Source organism: Diceros bicornis, chromosome 18 (genome assembly GCF_020826845.1).
Source record: "Diceros bicornis minor isolate mBicDic1 chromosome 18, mDicBic1.mat.cur, whole genome shotgun sequence".
Classification (NCBI taxonomy): domain Eukaryota; kingdom Metazoa; phylum Chordata; class Mammalia; order Perissodactyla; family Rhinocerotidae; genus Diceros; species Diceros bicornis.
Genome location: NC_080757.1, coordinates 7,010,315 through 7,037,019, shown reverse-complemented (window position 1 = coordinate 7,037,019; position 26,705 = coordinate 7,010,315). Strand labels below are relative to the sequence as shown.

General features: G+C 42.6%; 1 protein-coding gene across 1 annotated transcript in view; it reads left to right on the top strand.

Moving 5' to 3' along the window:
• The window catches only part of DNAH9 (dynein axonemal heavy chain 9), a 305,906-nt gene extending 279,252 nt beyond the window's left edge, over positions 1-26,654 (top strand). The window contains exons 67-69 of the mRNA XM_058559699.1: positions 4,847-5,029; positions 19,238-19,627; positions 25,912-26,654. Of these exons, the coding sequence (XP_058415682.1) occupies positions 4,847-5,029; positions 19,238-19,627; positions 25,912-26,139 (801 nt within the window). The 3' untranslated portion in view covers positions 26,140-26,654. The remainder of the gene's footprint in view (positions 1-4,846; positions 5,030-19,237; positions 19,628-25,911) is intronic.
• The last annotated feature ends 51 nt before the right edge of the window (positions 26,655-26,705 follow it).

Sequence of the window (26,705 nt, the reverse complement as noted above, 5' to 3'; positions counted from 1 at the left end):
TTAGGGGTTAGGAAACCTGGGTAGTTGTCAAGCCTGTAGGCTCCAGGGATTGATTTTAGGAAAACAGACTGACTCACACTAACAGAGCTGAACTTCTTTGCTTGAACATATGGAGTGGTGTCATTAAAATAGCAGTTCTCGGATTTTAATCTGCCCAGAGTGAGCTAGGGGGCATGAAATCCTGATTCTGGGGTCCAGGGTTAGGCCCAGGAATTTGCACCCTAGCGATTTTGATGCGGGTGGGCATACTTAAGAAAGCTGCTCTAAATCACACTGCTCAGCCTCTTCCACTATTTGATGCATGAGGCATAGTTTGAGAACAAAAGGAAGAGAAGAAATTTTATGTTGCCTGGAATCCAAGCCACCTAGAATGAAAAATGTTCCCGGCTCTAAAAATGAAAAAGGCTGGGACTACACAAGTAATAGATTTAGGGTGCTTTGGGTGGGATTCAAAGAAGCTTCTAGTTCTCGTCACTTCCTTATCCGCTTTGTCCAACTCAAGAAATGGGTGTGTGTGTGTATGTGTGTGTGCTGCAGAAATGAATGAACCGTGGTCATTTGCCAAGCATCATGCTGTGCAGGAAGCAACAGGTGTGCAGGTTACTGTGTATGTCAATTGTGCTATACCCCAGCCCTCAAACTAGTACATGGTAGACTGCTGGTGTCTCCTCCCCAACTTCCCCACACCCCTCGGCTTTTATCTCTCCTTCCCAGGCACATGGCAGCCCAACTATGTACTAAATTTCCCAAGTTCTCTTCCATATAGATGTAGACATGTCAGTAGATTTGGGCCAACCGTGATAGTCTGTTTCTCACATAGCTCACACGTTCTCATGAGCTATGTTCCTTCACATCCACAGAACAGCTCAAGAGGAGCAGCAAAGAGCCAAAGCAGAGAGTGTTGTATTGTTAAGTTGGAAATGACCCAGAGGTTGCACATTCCACATATGTTCACAAAGTATTAGCCCAAATCTACTCACATGTCTACATCTATATGGAAGAGAACTTGGGAGATTCAATGCATAGCTGGGCTGCCGTGTGCCTAGGAAGGAGAGAGAAAAGTGGAGGGTGGGGGAGTTGGGGAGGAGACACCAGCAGTCTACCACAGCCTTCTGCCCAAGCCTGGATTCTCTTTCTAGGGCAACATGGGCTCATTTGATGACCTGAGCCAGAACTGCTATGTGGCCCCAAATGCCTCTCTTAGGCAGATGAATCTGCTACTAATCAGGGGGGTACCTGGCCGTACTAGTTTGCTAGACTGCCATAGCACAGTACCACAGACTGGGTGTTTTGAACAACAAAAGTCTGTTTTCTCACAGTTCTGGAAGCTGGAAGTCCAAGATCAAGGTGTCAGCAGGGTTGTTTTCTTCTGAGGCCTCTCTCTTTGGCTTGTAGATGACCATCTTCTCACTGTGTCCTCACGAGGCCTTTCCTCTAATGCTCGCACGCCCCTCTTGCCTCTCTCTGTGTGTCCAAGTTTCCTCTTCCTATAAGGACACCAGTCATACTGGATTAGGGCCCACCTTAGCTTCATTTTGACTTAATCACCTCTTTAAGGACCCTATCTCCAAATAGCTACAGTCTAAGGTTCTGGGGGTTAGGACTTCAATATATGAATTTGGGGGGCACATGATTCAGCCCATCACACTGGCCACTGGTGGCCTCCCTTGGACGTCCACCCTTCCTGCTTCCCTGGTGGTGAGGTGGGCTGTTTCCTTCATTTGCCCTTGACCACTGGATTGCCTTAGTGTTGAATGACCGGCTAGTCATTTGGAAAAAAGTGAAGCGGTTCCCTAACTCCTTATACCAAAGTATATTTCAGATAGCTAAATATTTAAATGAAAACATAAAAAATACTGAAAGAAAACTTGGGTGAATGCTTTTATGATCTTACGAAGAGGAAGGCATTATAAAACATTAAAAAAAAAAAAGCAATTCAGAATCTGTAAAGAAAAAGATTGACAAATTTGATGACTTAAAAAATGTAAAACATCTGCAAAGCAAAAACACCATGACGAAAGTCAAAGACAAAGCAGGAGAGCCGATCTGCAGCACCAGGGCAGATTCTGCTAATATACAGAGTTCTTACCTGTGGAAAAAGAAGGAGAGAGGAGAAGAGGAGGGGAAACAAGGACACAAAAGAAATTCACATAGTGATACACATGGCCAATAAAAATAGTAAAATATTCTGAGTGTCACTCACAAATGAAGTTAAGTGAAATATCATTTTTCACCTAATGGTAAGGATTTTAAAATGTGATAATATCCAGTGGTGCAGGCATGAGAAAACAGGCATTGTCATCTCTGCTGCTAAAGGTTTAAATTATAGAACAATTTGACAAGAGCTACTAAAATTAATAATGTTCATATTTTTTACTCATAATTCTATTTCTAGGAATTCAGCCAGTGGAAACACTCAAAAGTGCACAGATTTCCTGACATATATATTTATTTCAGGATTTTTTGTAGTAGCAGAAATGATAAACAGACCAAATATCCATCAATAGGGGAATGACATAATAAGTTATGGTATGCCAAAACAGTCAAATAATATATACTGTTTTAAAAAAAAGGCAAATCCATGTGTACCAACGAGGGACTGTGTCCAAGATTTATTATAAGGTGAAAAGAAACAAGCTGGAAAAGCTATGTGTCATTTGATTCCATTAGTGATAAATAGAAAGAAAGTGAGAGAGAGAGAGGATGGGGGAAGGAGGAAGGCAGACAGACAGATGGACATGATAGACACATGGATGGATGACGGATGGATGGATCGATAGAGTTATATGCATTGAAGGACATCTGCAGGAATTATAAACCCCCAAAATTAACAGTTAACAGAGGGAAGAGGCAAGATTGTGGGAGGATTTTGTTTCTAATAAGTATCTATAATATTTAGATTTTATGCTAAGCATTTATTACTTTCCCAAAAAGAAAAAAAAGGCAGAGGTGTTTGCTTGTGAAAATAAAGTAGACCACGTCCCTTGGAATCCACTCCTCCCATGTGAAGGGGTCTTTGGGGTTCTCTGAACAAAAGAGGGTCTTATATGTCTGTGGATCTGCTCCTCCCTCACAGTGCTCTGCCTCCTCAGGTCGGGTCTCCAAATCCTCCCTTCTGATCCGTGACAGAATAGAACTCTGTGTCTCCACGTTCAATGTGTTTTGGACCAATGCCTGCAGACTATCTTATCATCTCTTTGTGAATAATGTCCACATGGTAGCTCGCTGATATAGGGCTGTTTCTTCAAATTCAGCTCCAGAGACAGAAATATGGTATAATTTTAGCCATTTGTCTTCTACCCTAGCCGCAGCTTTCAGGTACCATTAAAATTCCTTTCCAGTTTTTGCTATGACAGCACCAGCGACCCATTTGTGACAAGGTGATGAGTTTTTACTTTCTTTTTTCTAACATCAGCTCTTTTCCTAGAGAATGTATTGTATGTTAACAATACAAGGCAAACTGAGTATTAATAATCCCTTACATTTATATAGTTCTTTATAGCTTTCAGAGGCTGCCACATTCATCAACTTATTCGATTTGATCTTCGCTTCAGCCCTGGGATTGGGGGAGGGGGCAAGTGGAGAAAGACATTCTTGGAAATTCTTATAGATGAGAAAATTGAGGCCTAAGTGACTTGCTTAAATTCACATGAGTGACACCCAACAGAACTGTATTAACTCAGTCAGGGTTCTTTGGTTGGAAGCAACAGAAACCAATTTAGCTGAAACAGGCACGAAATAGCTCACTATATCAAAGGACTTGACCTAAGAAAGGACAGAAACCACAGTGGCTCTAGGGCCTCAGGGCAAAAGAAGAGTGGACGGTCCTTCCAGGACACTCCCATGCTGTCAGTGGCTCCAGCCACTTTCTGTCCCCCAATCCTAGTCTTGAGATTCAAATTGTCATTGTACTGGGAAGGATCATCTGATTGGTCTAATTTGCGTGAGGGGATGGCTGGGCCCAGTGACTGTACCCCTAAAACATGGGGAAGAGGTAATTTCACAAAAGGAGATCAGGACCTGTTACTAGAAGAAGGGGAAAGAGATGAACAGACAGAAAAACAGCCGTCCACCGAGTGTGCCTGGAGCTGGCTGGCACTCTCGCGCAGGCTCCCTCTCTCCCTCCCTCTATCCATCCCTCTGCTGGCCACACCTTCTGTTATGTCTGCACTGGTTTCATTTTTCTTTCTCTGCTGAGAGACCTCCTGGGCTTACTCATTTACTCAAAACAGCAGACTCAGCCTCCAAGTGCTTGCCCCAAAATAACCCAGTATCTCAGTGCCTCAATTCCAATTTCCAGGGGAGAGAGCCTGGTTGTTCTGGCTCCTCTGGTCTAATTAGCTGACAGTCTGTGTGGTAAAGGAATCATGGTGGGGGAGGAGGTTTACATGATGGATGGGGATGCTTCTTCCAGGACCCGAGGACAGAAACCACAGTACAGCCTCATGGAATCTCAGAGCAGAGTGTATATATATTCATCACTGCTGCTCATCACTCAGCCTCACGTGGCCCAAAATGACCACCTTGGCCAAGTCTGTCGTGTGCCTTTCTAGTTTGATTCCCACAGCTAACTGGGTCAGTTCCAGTTTTTCCAACTCCTAATTCTTGGAAGGGCATCTGTGTTCATCCCTTTAAGCTGGTCACACAAGACACAGGGAGCTGGCCAGCCTAGGGAGAGGCCACCTGTGGTCCGTCCCAATCCCTGACCCAGCTCACCTAAGCAAGCGGGCAAGAGTATGGCGAAGCGATGGATGGTTGGCATCTTCAGTGCCATATTGCAGGGGAACGGAGTCCTTCTGGAGAATCAGGGCCCTTTCTTAACCCTGTGTTTCCTGTCATGGGACAGGTCAAGGCCCTCCTGGAAGAAATACTAGAGCGCGTGACAGACGAGTTTAACATCCCAGAGCTGATGGCAAAAGTGGAGGAGCGCACCCCCTATGTTGTGGTGGTGTTCCAGGAGTGTGAGCGGATGAACCTCCTCACCAGAGAGATCCAGCGCTCGCTGAGGGAGCTGGACCTTGGCTTAAAGGTGGGTGAGGTCTTGGGGGGAGGGGGACTGCCAGAGGACACAGCTGGACCCCTTGGGGAGAGAGGGGCACGGGGGACCTGACAGCTGGAGAGCAGTTGTCCCGCAGCAATCCGAATGCCCAGGAAGGTGTCACGCCCAGAAACCAGAGTCTGGCTGGGCTGCGGGGAGGCTAAGACATGTGGCTCTGAAGCCTGAAGCTGTGCTGAAATGATAGGGAGCCGGGACAGGCCACTGGGCACGCGAGCCGCCCTGGGAGACCACACTCTGAGCACCGAGCAAAAGAAGTCCTGACCACCTGGTGTCTTCTACTGACATAGGTTAAGTTGCTTGCATGGGAGGCAAAGGCGTGTGCTGGATAAAAATACAGCTTCTAGACCAGGCTGCCTGGATCCACTCCCAGCTCTTCCGTTTCCTCGCTGCGTGGCCTCAAAGTGACTTAAATCTCACCGTGTCTCAGTTTCTTCTCCTGTACAACAGGGATAGTGGTCCTACTTCACAGGGTTTTATAAGGGTTAAATAAACTGATTTACATAGAATATTTAGAACAACGCCTGGCACATGGTAAGTACCCCTAAAGTATTAGCTGACAGTATTGTTATTTCCACCCCATCAGGGGAAAGGAAAGAATTTTAATCTTTTCTAACCTCACGGTTGTCTGAAAGATCCAAGATCTTGCACAAGCTCTGACGTTTCTCTTGAACGATGAAAGAATCTACTGTGTCTACCACCAATTGCTTAAACAAGCTTGCTTCACTCACTGTAAGCTGATTCTGTCAAGTGTCCAGCGCAGAGCCTAGGAGATAAGCGCTATTGTTACCCTTCACCTGGATGACAGGTAAGCAGGAGGGCCTGCTGCCTTTTCGAGCTGAGGAAGGGGACTGTTGTCAGTTGACACTGACGCATTTATCAAAGGAATTGTGACCCAGACAGAGGGAACGTGGGAGCCCAGTTTTGTAGCTGACATGAAAACTCAACTAAGCCCCAGAGGTCCGGGGGGTGGCGTGCTGCCTGCTGCCCTCGAGTCTGGCTCTTGGCGTTCCAAACCACGGTCACGTGTGCGCAGGAAAACAGCTGTGCGTTTCTCCCCATGTCGTCACACAGAAACTGTGAAACAGATGCAAAATCTAGGTTAGTGGGGTTTTTTTAATCGGTTCATTTCTCTTCTCCTCTCAACATGGATGGAGGGAAATAAGGAGAAAGGAGCCAGAAAGGGATGTTGGAGACTGACGGTGTTTGGTAATGTTTCCAAATCACGTACCAGCTTGTAATCAAATGAAATCAAACCTTCATGGAACAATCTCAAATGTAAATGAGGACTTTGCCTGTCACATTATGCAGCCCCATTACTGCGGTGCGCAGGTATATATTAGTAATTATCTGGCGTAGGTTTGTTGCAAACTTAACTTATTGAATTCATGCAATTTGCTGCAGTCTATTTATCCATTCAGCTTCCAATTTACTCCCTCATTTTTCCTCCCAGAGCCTCGGCTGTGGTTCAGTGTCATGAATCAGAGTGCGCCCAGGCAAAGACGAAGGGGGCGGGGGAGGAAGCTCCTCTTCTTTTTCAGTCTGTTCAAGCGCTGCTGATTGACGAGCTCTTTGGGCAAGTCTCGGCCCTCCGTGCTGGAGGATGCAAAGGAGACTGAAAGGAGAGCCTTCCTCTCCAGGGACAGTCTTGGAGGAAAAACAGGCACACAAACGGGTTATAACACAAGGCAGAATTAATTACATGCCACACAGAAAGATGTGGGGGAGGAAAGGAAGAAACACGTCTGTGGGATCAGGAAGGTCCTGGAGGAGAAGTGGCATTGAGGGGACTTTGGAGGAAGGGTAGGATTATGACAGGTGGGGACAAGGAGAGAGTCTTCCAGAGGATCCCAGCAGAGGAGCCCTGAGCCTGCTCCAAGAGTTAACCTGCTTTGGCCGGAGCAAAGGGTCCACTCCGGTGAGTAATAGTGAGGTGGTGAACTTCCAAAGGCGGTGACAGAAGACTGACCCAGAAGCAGTCAACACAACTGTATACTGCCTTTTCCTCCTGGTCCCCCTGTGAGCTGGAGAACAGAGAGAGCAATTTCCATCAAAAAAATGCTGCCATGAAAACCCACTCTCCTTTGGACAGGTGCCCAAACTGGCCAGGTCATCAGACTTCCTGGGGGATTTATCACAACACTTATTGCCATCTCCACCCTCCAGTCCTACCAACCTCTGGGGCTGGGGTTCGGAAATCTATATTTTTAACCAGCAGCTAGGTAATTCTTGTGATGAGTCAAGTTTGTGAAGCACAGCGTTAAGGCAAGTAGGTGGAAGCAAAAGATGGACAGATGTGTTCATGAAAAAATGAAGGTGCGAGGGGAGGCAGCAGAGTTCAAAGGGGAAGTGTTTAAGTCTAGGGAAGAGATCAAGCTGAGCTAGCAAGAAAAGAGAGCAGGAGAGGAACCAGCGAGAGGGAGTGACTTGACCAGGTAGTCACAGGACGGTGCGGCATGTGAGGGAGACGTGAGGGCCCTGAGGGACAGTCTGATAAATGGAGCAGCGAGGAACCACTTGGCACCACACTCCCCAACCCTGGAAGGCTGGTGGGAAGCGTGACTGGCAGGCAGCAGGGAGGAGGAGGAAGTTCTGATGGAGGTTTTCCTCCTTGTTCTTTCTTTCTCTTTGATGGTCACTTTAAAGTTCTGGGAGTGCTTTAGGTAGGGCACAGGGAGACATCGGGCAACTCATGCTACCCAGCACATCAGACAGGCAAACCCAAATGCTCTGCTCAGACTGGGCACCACGGCTGGAAAACGTCTAACTTTTTAAGTCATTAAGCCAACACTCTTAGCATTTACGATAAGGAAATTTTTATTTGTCATCATTCATAATTGACTGAATGGGAAACCATAATGCTACCCAAAAAGTATTAGCTGAACTGAGAGGTACGCCAAGCACCCAAGACTGTGGGCGCTCAAAGCATACAGTACACAGAAGTCGGAGGGGAAGGCATGGCAGTCACCTAGGGGAGGTCGGCTAGCCACAGCTATGTTCCCACAGACAGGAATTTCCTTGGGAATTCACCAGTCCGACTTCTGGCTCTCAGCCTTACACAAGGAAGAACCAGGTCCTCTGAGTTGATTAGTCAGAGGTACTGACTCCCACTCACCAAACACACAAAAGCCTGAGGTACAAAACTCCCCAAAGCCAAATTAGTCCTTTACAATAACCACTAGGTATAATTTTCAAAGAGCCATATACTGTTGACAGCCTGCCCAGAAATTCTCTGCCTATGTAGGAAAGCTACATGAAAAGCTAAATTCTCAAACTTGCACTGTCCAATACAGTAGCCACTAATGACAGGTTAGCACTTGAGATGAGGCTAGTCCAAACGGAGACGTGCTGTAAGTGTAAATTAAACACTAGATTTCAAAGTCTAGTGTTTACAAAAAAAGTAAAATATCCTATTAATAATTTTTATGTTGATTAGATATTGAAATTATATTTGACATTTTAAATATATTAAGTTAAATAAAATATGAAAATTAAGTTCATCTATTTCTTTTTACTTTTTTTAATGTGGCTATCAGAAAATTTAAAATGACATATGTGGCTTAGGTTTGTGGCGTGCATTATATTTCATTAGGGCAGTGCTCTCCTAGGTGGAGCCATGGCCAGCCTAGAATCGGGTCAGGGCGGGAAACTATCTTTTATTACTCCAATGTCTGAAGGCATCAGACTTTTTCCCCCCCGCTTCAGTGGCTGATTGACAAAATTTGTGTCTAACTACGTGAAAGATGTTCAAACTTCAAGTCCCGCTTGCTGACTTGGAGAGCTACTCTGGCTCTTACTCTGATCCCTCGTGTGTCTGAAAGGGGTGTGTCACTTTGGCCCTTTAATGACCTACAGTCACCATCCCCCCCACCCGGCAGCAGCCCCACCCGTCTGCCTTTGGTCTTCCAGCACTCTATCAGAATACCCAGGCGGGTGGGCTGCTGTCACCCTCAGTCTGGAAGCCAGACTGGAACGGGGGGAACCCATGTCATGTCCACCTCTCTTCCCATCTCCTCCCCTCCTGTTTTTCATACAAATGAAAGCTGGTTGCAAAGGCCGTCTTCATAGGGAAGAAAAAGCGGAAAGGAGTGGACCCTCAGGACAGGTGCAGCCCGCAGCCCCTCGAGAAGGGACTGTGTGGGTGTCGGCGACCCCTGTGGCTAGAATGCGAGCCCAGAGCACCAGCCACTTTGGATGCACCAGAGGTGCCCTTTCCAGATGGACGTTCCTGGCCCTCCAGAGGCTGGAGTCCTTAGGTTTGGACTGGAGCCCATGAATCTGAGCTTTGAACCAGCTCACTGACTTAAAGCAATGAAGATCTGCAGGAAAAATAAGGTTTCCATTTCATACTATAGCAAAGAAAGACTATGAAAGCATTTATTTATAGGGATGAGTAAAGTGGTCAAGGTCACGGCCAGATGGCCCTCCCATCCACCATAAGGTCCCCCCAGCCTTTAGTTCTCCCACACTTCACTGCAGTGCTGACAGGGAGCAAGCAAGTCACAGGACCCTGAAATGCGACATTTTCTTGAGAGAAGGATTTAGTGATTCCTTTGTAAGCTTTGTGTTGACTCTTGACCTGTGAGCCAACAAGTGCGTGTGTTGATTGGCTCCATGGGGTCCAGGCAGGAGGGTCCGAGAAACTCGGGCTTGAGCAAAGGGAAGCAGACTTCTCTACGGTAGCATACCTTGTCTTTAAGAAGGGCCTGCTTACCCGGAGTTTGGCCACAGACACTTCCTGCCCGCCCACCCCAGCCTCCGCCAACCTGGCAGCATCTTAGGAAACTATTTCTTTCCGAACACCTTTCAGGAAGGGCCGTCCTAGAGTCGGCAGATGTGTCCGTCTTCTCCTGAGAGAGGGACACAGGTTGCACTTGGTGAATGTGGGGTGTGGTTCTCTCTCTGTCTTCTCAGCCCCTCTCCTGAAAATGAATCATTTCTACTTCCACTCAAGGTCATGGGAATATCTTAGTTCAGGAACCTTACTACAAGGTTAATGATTTCTTCTTTTCCTAAATTGTTCCTGCTTCCCTCTTCATACTGTAAAAACCTAAGAGGCAGCACATTCTTTAAGGCTGTATCACTTGCACATTCAATTAGTAAATGCAAAGTCATTGTCAGAATAAATTATAATCATATTACAAGCAGATGAAAGAGATTTTATAGAAAGCCAAGTTACACATTTTATGTTCCTCTGCTATAAAAAATGATTTTAGGTTCCTGAAGGGTGTTAAAAATTAAGTATTACATATGTATTTTTTATTATCAGATTTTATTTTTTAGAGCAATGTTAGGTCATATAAAAATTGAGCAGAAGGCATGGAAAGTTCCCATATACTCCTTGCCCCCCTCCACACACAGCCTCCCCACTCTCCACATCCCCCACCAGAGTGGTCCGTTTGCTACAACTGATGACCCTACACTGACTCATCGTAATCACCCAAAGTCCATAGTTTGCATTAGGGTTCCCTCTTGGTGTGATACATTCTGTGGGTTTGGACAGATGTATAATGACATGTATCCACCATTATAGTGTCTTACAGAATAGTGTCACTACCCTAAACATTCTCTATTGCATATATTGTAATCTTAGGCACATTTCTTCTTACAACAAAATGCAGAGAAATAGGGTTGGTGTGACCTCACTGTTTTCAGCAGAGGCGCATCTCTGTATGAGGCATGGTGACACGGAGTAAGCAGTTTAATCAGCCGGGGGAGATGACCAGGAAACAAAGGACTTCTCTGTACAAGCACAGGACAGTCGTTGGCAGAGTCTGGAGTTTCTGTCTCCCTCTGCCGTGGTCCTCAGAGGATGTGCCGAAGGCCCGGGACATTTTCATCACGGTTTTTCTGGTACTGCTGACCCACTTCAGTTAGGTCATGTTATGGGACGACTCCAGGACGGGGGACCTTTAGTCCCTGTCTACTCTCGTGGCAGACAACATTCACACATACAACGTACTTCCATAGACACACCCAGATTTAACAAAACCCACACAATGGTATGGAGAAGCAAATTTCCCTTGGTGTATTGTTTATAAAAGCATTTTATAGTCATGTAAGTAAATTGGCCATTGAAAACCTCTTAAAATTTTTATTTTAAAGGGAAAAATGAATATGGCCTATATCTTTTTTTTTTTAAGTCTATTGGACTTTATTTTTTTGTAATGAGTCTTGATTTATCTACATATCTTCCTAACCACACTACGGCAAGCAAGTATGTACTATTGTATGCCCATAAATGCGTTTTATTAAAAATGCAGCATATGGGATTCTTAACATAACCCTGGAAAAAACACATGTATGACAGTTTACATTACCAAACAGAGAACGAAGCCTTTCTGTTTAGACCCATGCCATCCAATAGAACTTTCTGTGATGATGGGAACGTCCCATATCTGCACTAATAAGGGCACATGTGCTATTGAGCACATGAAATGTAGCTAATGTGACTAAGGTGCTGATATTTAATTTTATATTTTAATTCACTTGCTCTTAAATAGCTACATAGGGCTGGTGGTTAGCATATGAGACACTAATATGATGGGTCTAAAGCATCTGTGTTTGGGAACTGCAGGGTAAGGCCCAGAACAATGGGTAAGGACTTGCCTTGCAGCTGTGTCTGCTGGGGAGAACATTAGGTGGTTTTCCCATAACGAACAGTCCCTCATCAGCCCCAAAGGTGGATTCGAGCCCGTCCGCACCACAATGGCTTGCAGCTCTTACAGGCCATTGTTTTAGCCCACTGCAAACACTTCTCCCATTGACCTCTCTCCTGGTCCTCTTCTCTGGGGTTTGTTAGTCTGCTGGGGCTGCCATAATAAAATACCATAGACTGGGGGCTTAAACAACAGACATTTATTTCCTCACAGTTCTGGAAGCTGGAAGTCCAAGATCAAGGTGCTGGCAGATTAGGTTTCTGATGAGAGCCCTCTTCCTGATTTGCTCAGGCTGCCTTCTCCCTGTGTTTTCACTGCAGCGAGGAGGGAGGGAAAGAGAGAGGAAGAGAGGGAGGATGTGGGGAAGGGGAGAGAGAGAAATTGGTCTTTCTCTCCTTTCTCATAAGGCCACCAATCCTATTGGACCAGGGCCACCGCTATGACCTCATTTAACCTTAATTACCTCCTTAAAGGCCCAGCTCCAATACTGTCATATTGTAGGTTAGGGCTTCAACATACGAACTCTGGTGGGACACAATTCAGTCCATGGGAGGGTCTTTCTCACCTCGTTTAATATACCAATTAAAAGAGAGAGATTGGCAAAGTAGTTTAAAAAACGTGAGCCAACTGTGTGCTGTCTTCAAGAAACTCACTCCAAATATAACGTCATAGACAAGATGAATGTAAAAACATAAAAAGATATAGCATGCAAATATAAACCAAAAGAAAGAAAGCAGGAATGGCTTTATTAATATCAGATACAGTTGACTTCAGAGCAAAGGAATTACCAGAGACAGAGAGGGATGTTACATAATGATACAAGAGTCAATCCACCAAGGAGACATGGCAAATCCTCAGTGTGTATGCACCAAAAAACAGAGCTGCACAAATGTGTGAAGTAAAAACTGATAGAACTGAAAGGAGAAATAGACAAATTCTCAATTATAGTTGGAGATTTCAACACCCTCTCCCTTGGATAGAATAACTAGACCAAAAATCAACAAGAATATAGAAGTCAACTACACCAACAACCAACAGGATTTAATCTAGTCAAAAACAGCAGAATATACATTCTTTCTAAGTGTCCTGAAACATATACCAAGATAGATCATATCCTGGGCCATTAAACCTCAAAAGAATTGAAATCATACAGAGTTTGTTCTATAACCACAATGGAATCAAATTAGAAATCAGAACAGAAAGTTAACAGAAAAATCTCCAAACATTTGGAAATAAAAAACATACTTCTGTATAATTCATGGGTCAAAGGGGAAGTCTAAAGGGAAATAAAAAATACATTGAACTGAATGAAAATGAGAATAAAACATATCAAAATTTGTGGGACATAGCTAAAGCAGTGCTGAGAGAGAAATGTATAGTACTAAATGCACAGGTTAGAAAACAGGAAAGTCTCACTTTCATAATCTAAGTTCCCCTCTCAAGAACCTAGAAAAGAAGAGCAAAATAAACCCAAAGCAAGGAGAAGGAAAGAAATAATAAGCATAGAGCAGAAAGCAAGGAAACTGAAAACAGAAAAACAACTGAGAAAATCAATGAAACAAAGAGCTAGCTCGTTAAAAATATCAATAAAATTAACAAAACCCTAGCAAGACTGACAAATAAACCAACAAACAAAAAGACACTAATGACCAATATCAGACATGAACCAGGGGATATCATTTCAGATGCTGCAGATATCCAAAGGAAGTCTTGAAACAATTCTACACACATAAATTTGACAACTTGGATGAAATGGACCAATTCCTTGAAAAACACAAACTACCACAATACCACAGTGTGAAAAAGAGCATTTGAATAGGCCTATAACTATTAAGGAAATTGGATTTGTAGTTTAAAATTCCAAAAAAAGGAAATCTCCATGCCCAGAAAGTTTCACTGGGGAATTCTACTAAACATTTAAAGACAAATTAACAACAATTTTACACAATGTCTTCCAGAAAATAGAAGAGGAATGAACACGTCCCAATTCATTTTGTGAAGCTAGTATCAAAACCAGCTAGAGATAGTACAAAGAAAATTAAAACTACAGACCAATATTGCTCATAAATATAAATGCAAAAATCCTTAACAAATTATTAGCAAATGGAATTCAGCAATATATAAAAAGAATTATTTACCATGGCCAAATGACTAAGATACAAAGCTAGTTCAGTATTCAAAAATCAGTCAATATAATCCACCATATTAACAGACTAAAGACAAAAAATCACATGACCATATCAACTGATGCAGAAAAAACGTCTGAAAAATTCAACACCCATTCATGATAAAACTCTCAGAAAAAAAGGACTAGAGGGTGGCATCCTCAACTTGATAACGAGCATCTACAAAAACCTACTCTATAACGTTATACTTAATGGTGAAAGATTGCATGCTCTCCCCCTAAGATCAAGAACAAGGCAAAGATGTCTGCTCTCACCAGTCTTATTCAGCATAGTGCTGGAAGTTGTAGCCAGTGCAATAAGGCCAAAAAAAAAAAGGGAAATAAATTTCTTCCTTTCCATCCAGATTGGAAAGGAAGAAATAAAACTGTGTCTCTTTGCAGATGACATGATTGTCTACATAGAAAATTGCTAGGACTCTACAAAAATACTCCTAGAACTAATAAGTGAATTCAGGAAGGTATCAGGATACAAAATAAACACACAAAGATTAATCATATTTCTATATACAAGCAATGAAAACATGGACACTGAAATTAAAAATGTAGTACCATTTATAACTGCTCAAAAAGTTGAAATATTTATGTGCAAATCTATCAAAACATGTACAGGACTTGTATGCTGAAAACTACAGAGCACTGACAAAAAAAATTAAAGAATATATAAATAAGTGGAGGGACGTACTGTATTCATGGATTGGAAGACTCAATACAGTAAAGATGTCAATTCTACTCAAATCTATATACAGGTTTAATACAATTCCTATCAAAATCCCAGCAAGAATCTTTTGTAGATACAGAGAAGATTACTCTAAAATTTATGTGGAAAAGCAAAGGAACTAGAATTGTGAAGACAATTTTGAAAAAGAAGAATAAACTGGGAGGAAACAGTTTACCTAATTTCAAAACTTACTTATAGTTACAGTAATCAAGACTGTGTGGTAATGGTAGAGGGACAGATACACAAAACAGAATAAAGAAGCTGGAAATAGACCTTCCCAAATAGCCCAACTGATTTTTGACAAAGGTGCAAAAGCAAGTCAATGGAGGAAAGATAGCCTTTTCAACAAAGTGCTGGAGTAATTTGACACAGTAGGCAAAAAAAATGTTAACCTCAAGCTAAGTCTCACACTTCATAAAAAATTAACTCAAAATGGTTGAGGACTTAAGTGCAAAACTTAAAACTATAAAACTTCTAAAAAAAAAAAAACAAACAGGAGAAAATCTTCAAGCTCTAGGGGTAGGAAAATAGTTCTTAGACGTGATATCAAAACAAGCCATAAAACAAAAAAATTGGACTTCATCAAAATTAAAAATCTTTGATCTACAAAGAGAGATAAGAAGTCAGAAGCTGTCCACCCCCTCACCTCCTCTACCTCCTCCACCGCTGCCGCTTTTGGCACCTCAAAGCTCATCTCCTCCTCCTCCTGCACCTTCCCCTCCTCCTCCTTCACCTCCTCCTCCTCCTCCTCTACCCCTAGTTTCCTATTGCGGCTGTAATAAGTTACCACAAACTTAGTGGCTTAAAATAATTTATCATCTTACAGTTTTGGAAGTCAGAAGTCTGAAATGGGTCTCATTTGGCTAAAATCAAGATTTGGGTGAAGCTGTATTTATTCTGCAGGCTCTAGGGAAGGACCCATTCGCTTGCCTTTCCCAGCTTCTAGAGGCTGCTATGTTCCTTGACTTATGGCCCCTTTCTCCATCTTTAAAGGCCAGCAGTGTAGCATCTTCCAGTCTGGCTCTGACCCTCCTGCCTGCCTCCTTCCTACAGTCATGTGGCACTTAACAAAGGGGATACATTTTGAGAAATTCATCCTGAGGTGATTGCGTCCTTGTGCGAACATCATAGAATGTACTTACTCAAACCTACATGGGATAGCCTACTTCTCACCTAGGCTATATGGTACTGATCTCATGGGTCCACTGTTGTATATGTGGTCGACTGTTGACGGAAACGTTGTTATAAGGTGCCTGACATATAAGGATCTTTGTGATTATATTAGGCAAACCTTGATAATCCAAGATAATCTCCCCACTTTAAACTCCTTAACTTAATCACATCTGCAAAATCCCTTTTGCCATGTAAGGCACGTATTCACAGGTTCTAGGGATTAGGATGTAGACATCTTTGGAGAGGTTATTACTCCTCCTACCACACGTATCATAGAATACTACTCAGTATTAAAAAGGAATGAACTATTTGGCACCTGCAGGAACCTGGATGAATGTCCAGAGAATTATGCTGAGTGAAGAGCCAATCCCAAAAGGTTAAAGGTTGTATAAACAATTCCATTTATATAATATTTCTGAAATGACAAGCTTATAAAATGGAGAATAGATCAGTGGTTACTAAGGGTTATGGAAAACGTGGGGACAAGAGAGAAATGGGTGTTGCTATAAAAGGGCAACAGCAGGGATCCAGGGATCGTTGTGGCGGTAGAAATGCTTTGTATTTTGACTGTATCAATGTCAGTATCCTGTTTGTGACATTGTACTATAGTTTACAAAATGTTACCATTGGGGGAAACTGGGTAAAGGACACACAAGATTAGTCTGTATTATTTCTTAGACCTGCATGCGTGTCTACAATTATCTCAAAATAAAAAGTTTAATTTAAATAGAAAGCAGAGGGAAAACTTCCCAACAAATTTTATGAGGCCAGAATTAATTTGATATCAAAACCAAAGACATTATGACAAAAGAAAATGAGAGACAAATACATCTTATAAACACAGATGCAAAAATCCTTAGCAAGATGTTAGTAAATCAAATCATACAATATAACAAAAGGATAATACATTGTGGTCACATGGGGCTCATCCCAGGAATGCAGGGTTGGTTTTAACATTCAAAAATCAATCATTGAAGTTCACCGTATTAATGTACTAAATACAAAAGCCATACGATCATCTTCATAAATACAAAAAAAGCATTTGACAAAATTTAACACCAAATCTTGATTTTAAAATATCAAAAAAATAGGAATTAAAGGGACTTTCCTCAACCTAATAAAGGACATCTAAGAAACACTTAACATCATATTTAATGGTGAAAGACAATGTTTTCCCTCTAAGTTTGGAAACAAGGCAAGGATGTCTACCCTTATCACTTTTATTCATCATTGTAATAAAGGTCCTAGACAGTGCACTAAGGCAAGAAAAAGTCACACAGATGGAGTCTCATGAAAGAAAAGATTTAGTCATCTTTGATCATTTTTTTCCTTTGCACTAAATTTAGTCTTAATGCTTAATGTTATTTTATTAAATAATCAGCTATTGTTAGGGAAACTTCATTATTACATAAATTGTAAATTGCATTTAATAATGAATTATCACATAACTGCAGGCATAAGAAAAACCATATTGTCTCAGAAGCTTGATTTTGGCTCAAATATATAAGTAGTATTTTATAGCCTCTTTTCAGAAGCCTCCACTAAAGTGGAGATTCCAAAAAAGAACAATTTTTTCTATTTTAAGGCAATAATAGTATTTATTTCAGCAGACCCTTAAGGAAATCCACCAGAAGAAACTTTTTTTCACGTAATTGGGTGTAGCTGAAAGTGATCAACTTTGGTGGCAGATACAGGACACTTACACCTCCCGTTGAACCTTGAGGTGGCCTCAGAATCCTTCAGAACACACTGCTCTGGTCAGCCACGTCAGTGCAGCTGAGTAGACACGTGGAATGAAATCCATTTTCTATCCCTGTAATAAAGTCCATTTACTAGAGAGAAAAAAAAATCTGTAATTCAGGCTGTACTCATTCATGCTGTCCTGTCTGGCACTGGTCTGATAAGGGATGTTTGGCTTTTAAAATTTGAAGGTATTTATATCTTAAAATATCCCAGCCACTAGACTCTATGGTATAGAAAGTGTATAGTAGTAAGTACACTCTCTCTGGAAAGTTCGTAAAGAAGTTATTAGTCTATTTCCTATAAATCGGGGGTCAGAGGGTTAGTTTCTAGCTGTCATTCAGGACATGAAATACGTTCATCTTTAAGGGAGGCTGAACTCTTTTTAACAGTTCCAAGAGTCAAGAGAAAGAGCTGAACCTAGAATTACATGGTCCTGTCTCCCATCCCACAGGCAAGGTGCCTCCAGGCCCCAGGGAGGCCTCTCTCTCATTTTAGCAGTCTGCACTTAATGGGTGAGCCAAGCTGTCTTAGTTCGTTGGGGCTGCTATAACAGAATACCATAGACTGGGGGTGCTTATAAACAGTAGAAACTTATTTTTCACAGTTCTGGAGGCTGGAAGTCCAAGATCAAGGCACCCACAGATTCGGTGTCTGGTGAGAGCCCACTTCCTGAGACTTCTGTCTCCTCACAAGACAGAAGGGGTGATGGAGCTCTCTGGGGTCTCTTTTATAAGGGCACTAATCCCATTCATGAGGGCTCCACCTCATGACCTAATCACCTCCCAGAAGCCCCACCTCCTAATACCATCACATTGGGGGTTAAGAGTTCTACATATGAATTTGGGGGAGACACAAACATCCAGTTCATAACATGAACCTCGTCGAGTATCCTAACTCCTATGCAGAAACCACTGCAATAGAGATGAGTCTTCAAGAAATTGCTAAGATCCTTGAATAACTAAAGTTACAAAGTTTAATTTTTTTTTTTTTTTTTTTTTTTGGTGAGGAAGATCAGCCCGCAGCTAACATCTGTGCCAATCCTCCTCTATTTTGTGTGTGGGACACCACCACAACATGGCTTGATGAGCAGTGTGTAGGTCCACACCCAGGATCCAAACCCATACACCCTGGGCCGCCAAAGTGGAGCACATGAACTTAACCACTGTACCACCGGGCTGGCCCCTACAAAGTTTAAGTTAAAGATGATTTTTAATGTAAACTTTTCTTTACAAATTTTGCCTAGCCCCTTAAAGTTGACTATGTATTTAAGAGCTTGATTTCTGAAGAAAATCCTCAATTTGGGGGAATATAGATCTTCTAGGCTTTGGCATGTGTTTCTAAACTGCGTGCAGAAGTCTGCAGGGCTGCTGCCAAGGCTAGAACAGGACTGTGGAACTCAAGCTTTAGGGTACTGTTGAAGCCGCATGGAGCCCACAGGTGGTTTGAGGTCCGCAGTGGACCTTAACTGTTGTCAGTAGACGGGTGTGGACTCTGGTGGCACTGGAGCAGGGAGAGTTTCACAGCACCAGCCTCGTGAGACAGACCCTGCAGATTGAGTACTGGTCACGGACAGTCACCATGTCACCCGCTTGTGGAGTCATCTCCTGTCTGCCTGCATGCCGTGAGCCAGAGGTCCCTGAGGCCGGTTGTTTCCAGGGCCTTCCTGCCCCCTCACTCTTTCCCCTCTTGCTCTTTGTCTTCAGGGGGAGCTGACCATGACCAGCGACATGGAGAACTTACAGAATGCCCTGTACCTAGACACAGTGCCAGAGTCCTGGGCCAGGCGAGCCTACCCTTCCACCGCGGGCCTGGCGGCCTGGTTTTTGGATCTCCTCAGCCGAATCAAGGAGTTGGAGGCTTGGCTAGGAGACTTTGCAATGCCCTCCACCGTGTGGCTGGCAGGCTTCTTCAACCCCCAGTCCTTCCTGACCGCCATCATGCAATCCATGGCCCGCAAGAACGAATGGCCACTGGACCAGATGGCCCTGCAATGTGACGTGACAAAGAAGAACAGAGAGGAATTCAGGAGCCCTCCTCGGGAAGGGGTCTACGTCCACGGCCTCTTCATGGAAGGCGCTCGCTGGGACACACAGGTAAATCTTGGGATGAGCCAAAGGGCATCCTCTGTGTGCTGATTAAATACACACTGCCTTCCATAAAGTGTGATTACTAAAAGGAATGCCCATGAATCTTTAGACCTAGATAACCTTTGCTTCAGGCTGCCAAGCCATTTTTATGCAGCCAGGCATGGTGCAAAGAGCACAGACTTTGCAGACTGAGTAGAGTGAAGTGGTTAAAAGCAAGGACTCTGGAACCAGACTGGCTGGATCTGAATCCCAGCACCACCATTGATTAACGCTGTGAACTTGGGATGTAGTTCTGCCTCTCCAGATCTCAGTTTACTCAACTCTTAAATGGGAAAATAGAGTTGCTATGAAAATTAAATGAGTTAATATGTAAGACACTTGGAATGGTGCCTGGCACATAGGGAGTGTTCAAAAAGTGCTGGAGTCAGCTCTCCCTGCCGCTGTGTGACCTGGGGATATCATTGCACCTCCCTCGTCCACTTTCCTCATTCATGAGCTCTAGGAGGGCAGGAATCCCTTCTCCCTTTTACATCACCCCGTCTGCAAAGGGGGGCCAGTAAATATCATTTAAAGTAACATTCTGAAAGGATTCCTCACTGAGGCCTAATAAAAATTTGAGTCACCATAAGATTGGAGATGTTTTTTCACAGATAGGAAACTGGCAAACAAGCACAGATGGCTGGGGAAAATGACATGAGCAAGCATGGATAACTCTAGAACAAGTTTACATTTGTTACACAGATGATCTGGAAGGGGTGCATAGTTAAATATCCCATTTGGCAAGTGACACTAAACTATTCCTAGCAGTCAGTACAAAGCTAATGGGGAAAAACTGTTAGAAGATCCAAAAGATCCTAGAAGTCCATGTAAATATAGAGAGAGAGCTGTACTGGGTTGAATTGTGTCCTTCCAAAATTCTTGTCCACCCAGAATCTCAGAATGTGACCTTATTTGGAAACAGAGTCTTTGTAGATATAATTAGTTAAGATGAGGCCATACTAGTGTAGGCCCTAAATCCAATGACTAGTGTCCTTATATGAAGGCCATGTTAAAGACACAGAAGAGAATGCCCTGTGAAGATGGAGGCAGAGATTGGAGTGATGCATCTATAAGCCAAGGATTGCCGGCAACCAGCAGAGGCTGAGAGAGAGGCATGGACAGTTTCTGCCTCAGAGCCTCCAGAAGGAACCAACCCTGCCTACACCTTAAGACTTCTGGCCTTCAGAACTGTCAATGAATACATTCCTGTTGTTTTAAACCCCTCAGTTTGTGGTAATTTGTTATGGCAGCCCTAGGAAACCAATCAAGAGCCAAGAGAAAGGACAGTAAAGTGGGGCAGTGTTCAAAAGCCTGACCCTTGAGAAGGAAGCTGACTTCCCTCTCTCCACCTGAACATTTGTACAAGAGTCTGTCAGGGGGATAACAAATGGATTGTATTAGGTGTAGGGTGGCCTAGGGAGAGCCAGAGCTAGAATAGCAAAAACACCAAAATGAGAGAAGTACAAAAAAGACAAGCAGGGAAGAAGCTCAGAAGGAAGAGCATTGGCACTGTGGGAAAAAAAGGATATTGATTCCAATCATCTCTGTCCAATTTTTCATACCTTGTTTCTAAATAATAATAATAAAAACTTTCCAAAAGGCAATACCTGCCCACCAAGAGCTCTTGTTCTCAAAGTTTCTATTCCAAAAAGATTTCAGCAAAAATGGAAGAGTACGTATGTCCAAAAGTCCTCTCCTCTGTAAACCAATAAGAACACTGGCCCCAAAATTGTCAGAATCAACTTTTTCAGAACTCTGGAAACTAACCAAAGGCTTTCAGGAATCCAAGGAGTGTTTATTGAAGAACAATGGCTGAATCTCAGTAAGAATAGCAAGCTCTGTGGCCTTTTAACTTGCCCTATTCCCATCCCCTCCCCCCAGCTCTACAGTAGCCTTGAAAACCAACAGGCTACATTCACAATGAGAACAGCAACCTAGCAGCCACTGGAGGGGGCAAAATGGAATTGGAGTACCTTCAAAGCGCCATTCCTAGAAAATTGTCATTTTCCCTGTCTGATGGTTCCCTGGAAGACCCCACTCACAAGTCTATCTTTACTTGACCTGAGTTGGAGCTCACCCAGGGCAACAGCCTTTTCCCCAGAGGCATTTACTGAAAACAACCAAAGACAACTGTTTAACATTGCAGCTTGCCTAAAGCAGTAGATAACAATGGAGCAAATAATAGGCTAACCAAAAAGCTTAAGAGGAGAAGCTGGAGAATGAGATGTCCAAAGGGGGCTTTGAAAACCTCCAACATGTTCCTAGAACCTAGAGGACCATGATCATATGCAGAGGTGTGCACATGCCCAGGGCTGTGCACATGCTCAAGAAAGCCCTGGGGAGGCCATAAGCTCTCACCTCTAGCTAACCTTTAGGTTCTGTGCAAGTAGGAAGTGAAGGCTAAGGTAGAGTTTTAAACTGCCTGGCTGAGCATTGAAGGCATGCCCCAACATGCAGAGCTCCTGAGCAAAGACTGTGAGACTTATCGGTTCCAGGCATTTAAGAAAATCTCTGTCCAATTATTTACTTACCACTGAGCTAACTGAGCAGGCCACTTCAGAGACCATACATGACAAAGAATACAGACTTTACAGAATCAGTTCAGAAAAGTCACTAAACAAACAATAACAAGGTCCTCTAGAACCTAGAGGACCATGATCATATGCAGAGGTGTGCACATGCCCAGGGCTGTGCACATGCTCAAGAAAGGGAGAAGATCTGATTTACAGAGTTGCCACATTATATTATTTAAAATGTTCAGTTTTCAACAACAACAAAAAAACGATGAGACATGCAAAGAAACAAAAAGGAATGGCCCCCACACAGGGAAAAAAGCAGTCAACAGAAATGGCCCCTGAGGAAGCTGGACATACTAGACAAAGACTTTTAATCAGCTATTTTAAATATGTTCAAAGAACTAAAGGAAACCATGTCTAAATAGCTAATGGAAAGTATGTGAACAATGTCTCACTGAATAGAGAATAAATGATTTAAAAAAAAACAAGTAGTAACTCTAGAGTTGAAAAGTATAATACCTGTAATGAAAATTCAATAGAGGAATTCAACAGTAGATTTGAGTAGTCAAGAATCACCAAACTTGGAAATACATCAATTGAGATTATCCAATCTGAGAAACAGAAAGAAAAAAGAATGAAGAAAAATTAACAGTTTAGAGACGTGTGAAACACCATCAAGCATACCAACATATGCATATGGGAGTCTCAGAAGGAAAGGAAAAAGAGCCAGAAAGAATATTTGAAAAATTTGGAAATATTTGAAAAGTTTCCAAATTTTATGAAAAACATTAATCTACACATCTAAGAAGTTCAACAAGATCCAAATAGAATAAACTTAGAAATCCATACCTAGAAAAGTTATAATCGAACTGTTGAAATTTAAAAAGAGAATGTTGAAGGCAGCAAGAGAATAGCAATTCACCACAAGGGCTCCTGAATGAGATTAACAGCTGATTTCTCATAAGAAATCATGAAGGCCAGAGGTAGTGGAACTACATAGTCAAAGTGCTGAAAAAATTGTCAGCCAAGAATTCTATATCCAGCAAAACTATTTTTCAAAAATGAAGAAATTAAGACATTCTCAGATTTCAAAAAAAAAGAGTGAGAAAGACTTCATCACCAGCAGAGCAGCCCTACAAGAAATACTAACGGGAGTCTGTCAGGATGAGAAAGGACACTAGGCAGTAACTCAAGTTCACATGAAGAAATAGAAGATCAGTAAAGGGAATTACATATGTAAATATAAAAGATAATATAAATGAATTTTTGTTTGTAACTTTTATTTTTCTCCTCTCTGATTTAAAGGACAACTGCATAAAGCAATAATTATAAATCTTGTGTTGATAGGCATAAAATGTACAAAGATGTAATTTATATGATGAAAACAACACAAGTTCTTAAGCACAGGAAGGAGAAGGAATGGAACCATTTAGGAGTAAAGTTTTTGTATACTACTGAAATTAAGTTGGTATTAATCTAAAGCAGATTTTTATACATTAAGATATGTTAGGGCTGGCCCCGTGGCTTAGCGGTTAAGTGCGCACGCTCCGCTGCTGGTGGCCCAGGTTCGGATCCCGGGCACGCACCGACGCACAGCTTCTCTGGCCATGCTGAGGCTGCATCCCACATACAGCAACTAGAAGGATGTGCAGCTATGACATACAACAATCTGCTGGGGCTTTGGGGGGAAAAATAAATTAATTAATTAAAAAATCTTAAAAAAAAAGATATGTTAATTGTAATCTGCAGAGAAACCACTAAGAAAATAATTTTTTAAAATATAGTAAAAAGAAATAAGAGAATTAAAATGGTACACTAAAGTATATATATTAAACACAAAAGAAAGCAGGAATAGAGGAAGAGAGGAACAAAAAAAGACATAAGACATACAGAAAACAAATAGTAATGTGGCAGATGTAAATCTTACCTTATTAGTAATTACATTAAATGTAAATGGATTAAACACGACAATTAAAAGGCACAGAATGGCAGAATACATTTTAAAAAATGATCTAACTATATGCTGTCTACAAGAGACACACTTTAGATTCAAAGACACAAATAGACTGGAAGTAAACAGATGGAAAAAAACATGCCATTCAAATAGAGACTTCAACCATAACAATTGGAGTCGTCAATACCCCCCCACTAATGATGACTGCTAATGGTTACAGAGTATCTTTTGAGGGTGATGAAAATGTTCTGGAATTATTTTATTTTATTTATTTGTGTGTGTGTGTGAGGAAGATCAGCTCTGAGCTAACATCCATGCTAATGCTCCTCTTTTTGCTGAGGAAGACTGGCTCTGAGCTAACATTTATTGCCAATCCTCCTCCTTTTTTTTCCCCAAAGCCCCAGTAGATAGTTGTATGTCATAGCTGCACATCCTTCTAGTTGCTGTATGTGGGACGCGGCCTCAGCATGGCCAGAGAAGCAGTGTGTCGGTGCATGCCCAGGATCTGAACCCGGGCCGCCAGTAGCGGAGCGCACGCACTTAACCGCTACGCCATGGGGCTGGCCCAAAAAATGTTCTGGAATTAGAAAGTGATGATTGTACATTTAAAAACACAGAATTGTACATTTTAAAAGGGTTTGTTTTATGGTATGTGAGGAAAAAAACGTTCTACCCCTCCTCCCACTCCCTGCCATAAACACTCAGTTGTAGGGTGCAAGGGAGTCCCCACTGTTTACCTTAGTTCTATTACTCATCATGCCTGATATCAGCATCTAACAGAACTGAAGAGGGAACATCTTTCCCTTTAAATAAATTTCATGGGAAATAAACCAAACTCTATCTATAGCATAAGAGGCACAGTGTTACCTGGACATAGGGAAGGAATCTGTGAATCACTCTAAATCAGCATTTCCCAAAGTATGTTCCATAAAACACAAGTGCCATGGAAAAAGAATAGGTTGCAAGGAAAAGGGTCCTGTGGTCAAATAAGTTTGGGAAACACCAAGTTAAATAAAGTCAAACTGTTTTCTTTATTGCTAGGACTTCTCCTGTCCTCAGTGTGTTAGTGTGCACTGTAAAGCTTCAAGTCCAGGGTATGGTAAGCACCATTTCCCAAGCTCATTTGATGAAGGAACCCTTTTCTTCCTCAAAATGTTTCTCAGGACTAGCAGGAAAAACTGCCCTAGTCAACTCTTTAGAGACACCTCAGAAAATTATAGAGAGGCCCCACCTGGAAAGCTACAGAATGGTTAGATCCCTATTACCTGAGTAAAGATAGAACACAGCTTCCTCTGCTCAAAAAGTGAAAATGCTTTAGAGGGTGGATGAGTTCACACATGAAACTGAACAGGACATAACCCATGTCTTAAAATCTAAAGCATGTGCTGGCAGGAACTGTGTCTTACTCATCTTTAAATCACCAGCACCTAGCATGACATCTGGCAAATAGTAGCATTCAATATCTTATGAAATGAATGAATGAAAAAAGAAAAGTAGGAGGGACTCAAGCTTCAAAGGGATTAATTTGTATCTGATAAATACATAACAGCTTTTGGAACTCTCCTTCAAAAAGTGATTTAGGCTGGAAGCCAGTAGAAACATGTTTTCCACCTATCAGATGCATTCTATTGTGAGTTGTTGAGAGAACCTGTAAGGGAGTGGACATAAAAGCAGCCAGGCCTTCCTAGTTTCTCATCTATTGGATCTTCTGACAAGAGAAGGCTGACTGGCTGGGCTCTGGGTCTGATCTAAGATGGCTCTTCTCATGTTCTTGTCCTCAGGCTGGGATCATTACAGAGGCAAAGCTGAAGGATCTGACACCCCCCATGCCTGTGATGTTCATCAAGGCCATTCCCGCAGAGAAGCAGGATTGCCGCAGTGTCTATCCTTGTCCTGTGTACAAGACTTGTCAGCGGGGACCCACCTACGTGTGGACTTTCAACCTGAAGACTAAGGAGAACCCATCTAAGTGGGTTCTAGCTGGAGTAGCTTTGCTTCTCCAGATTTAGCTTCCTGCAGAGCCACTGAGAAAACAGGGCTGGGCTGGAGGCTGCCCAGAGGGACAAGTGGGTGAGGGGTGAGCACAGACACATAGAAAGACAAGAAATCATAAGTACTCACAATTCTGTAGAATGCTTCTAGGGAACTCAGAGGGAAGTGCCTACAGTGAGGCTGAGTTGGAGGAGTATATAACCAGGAATAGGGGAGAAGCATTTCATAGCACTGAACCTTTCTTAATAAAGTGATTGAGTCTTCAACTGTGTCTGATCCAGGCTTTGAGAGTTGCAGAGTCATCAATGATCCCAAAGAGACCACGAGAAATGAGCCACAAACACTTGAGCCCTGACGTTGTCACACGGCGCTATACTCAGTGCTGTAGCTCCCAGGTACTATGTGAACTAGTGGCATTGGCATCACCCATGAATCAGAGTCTGCATTTTAACAACCTCCCCAGGTGATTTGTATGCACATTATTATTTGAGAAACATTATTCTGGATCAGGAGTCACCAAACTTGATCTGTAAAGGGCCAGACAGTACATATGTTAGGCTTTGCAGGGCATTTGTCTCTGTTG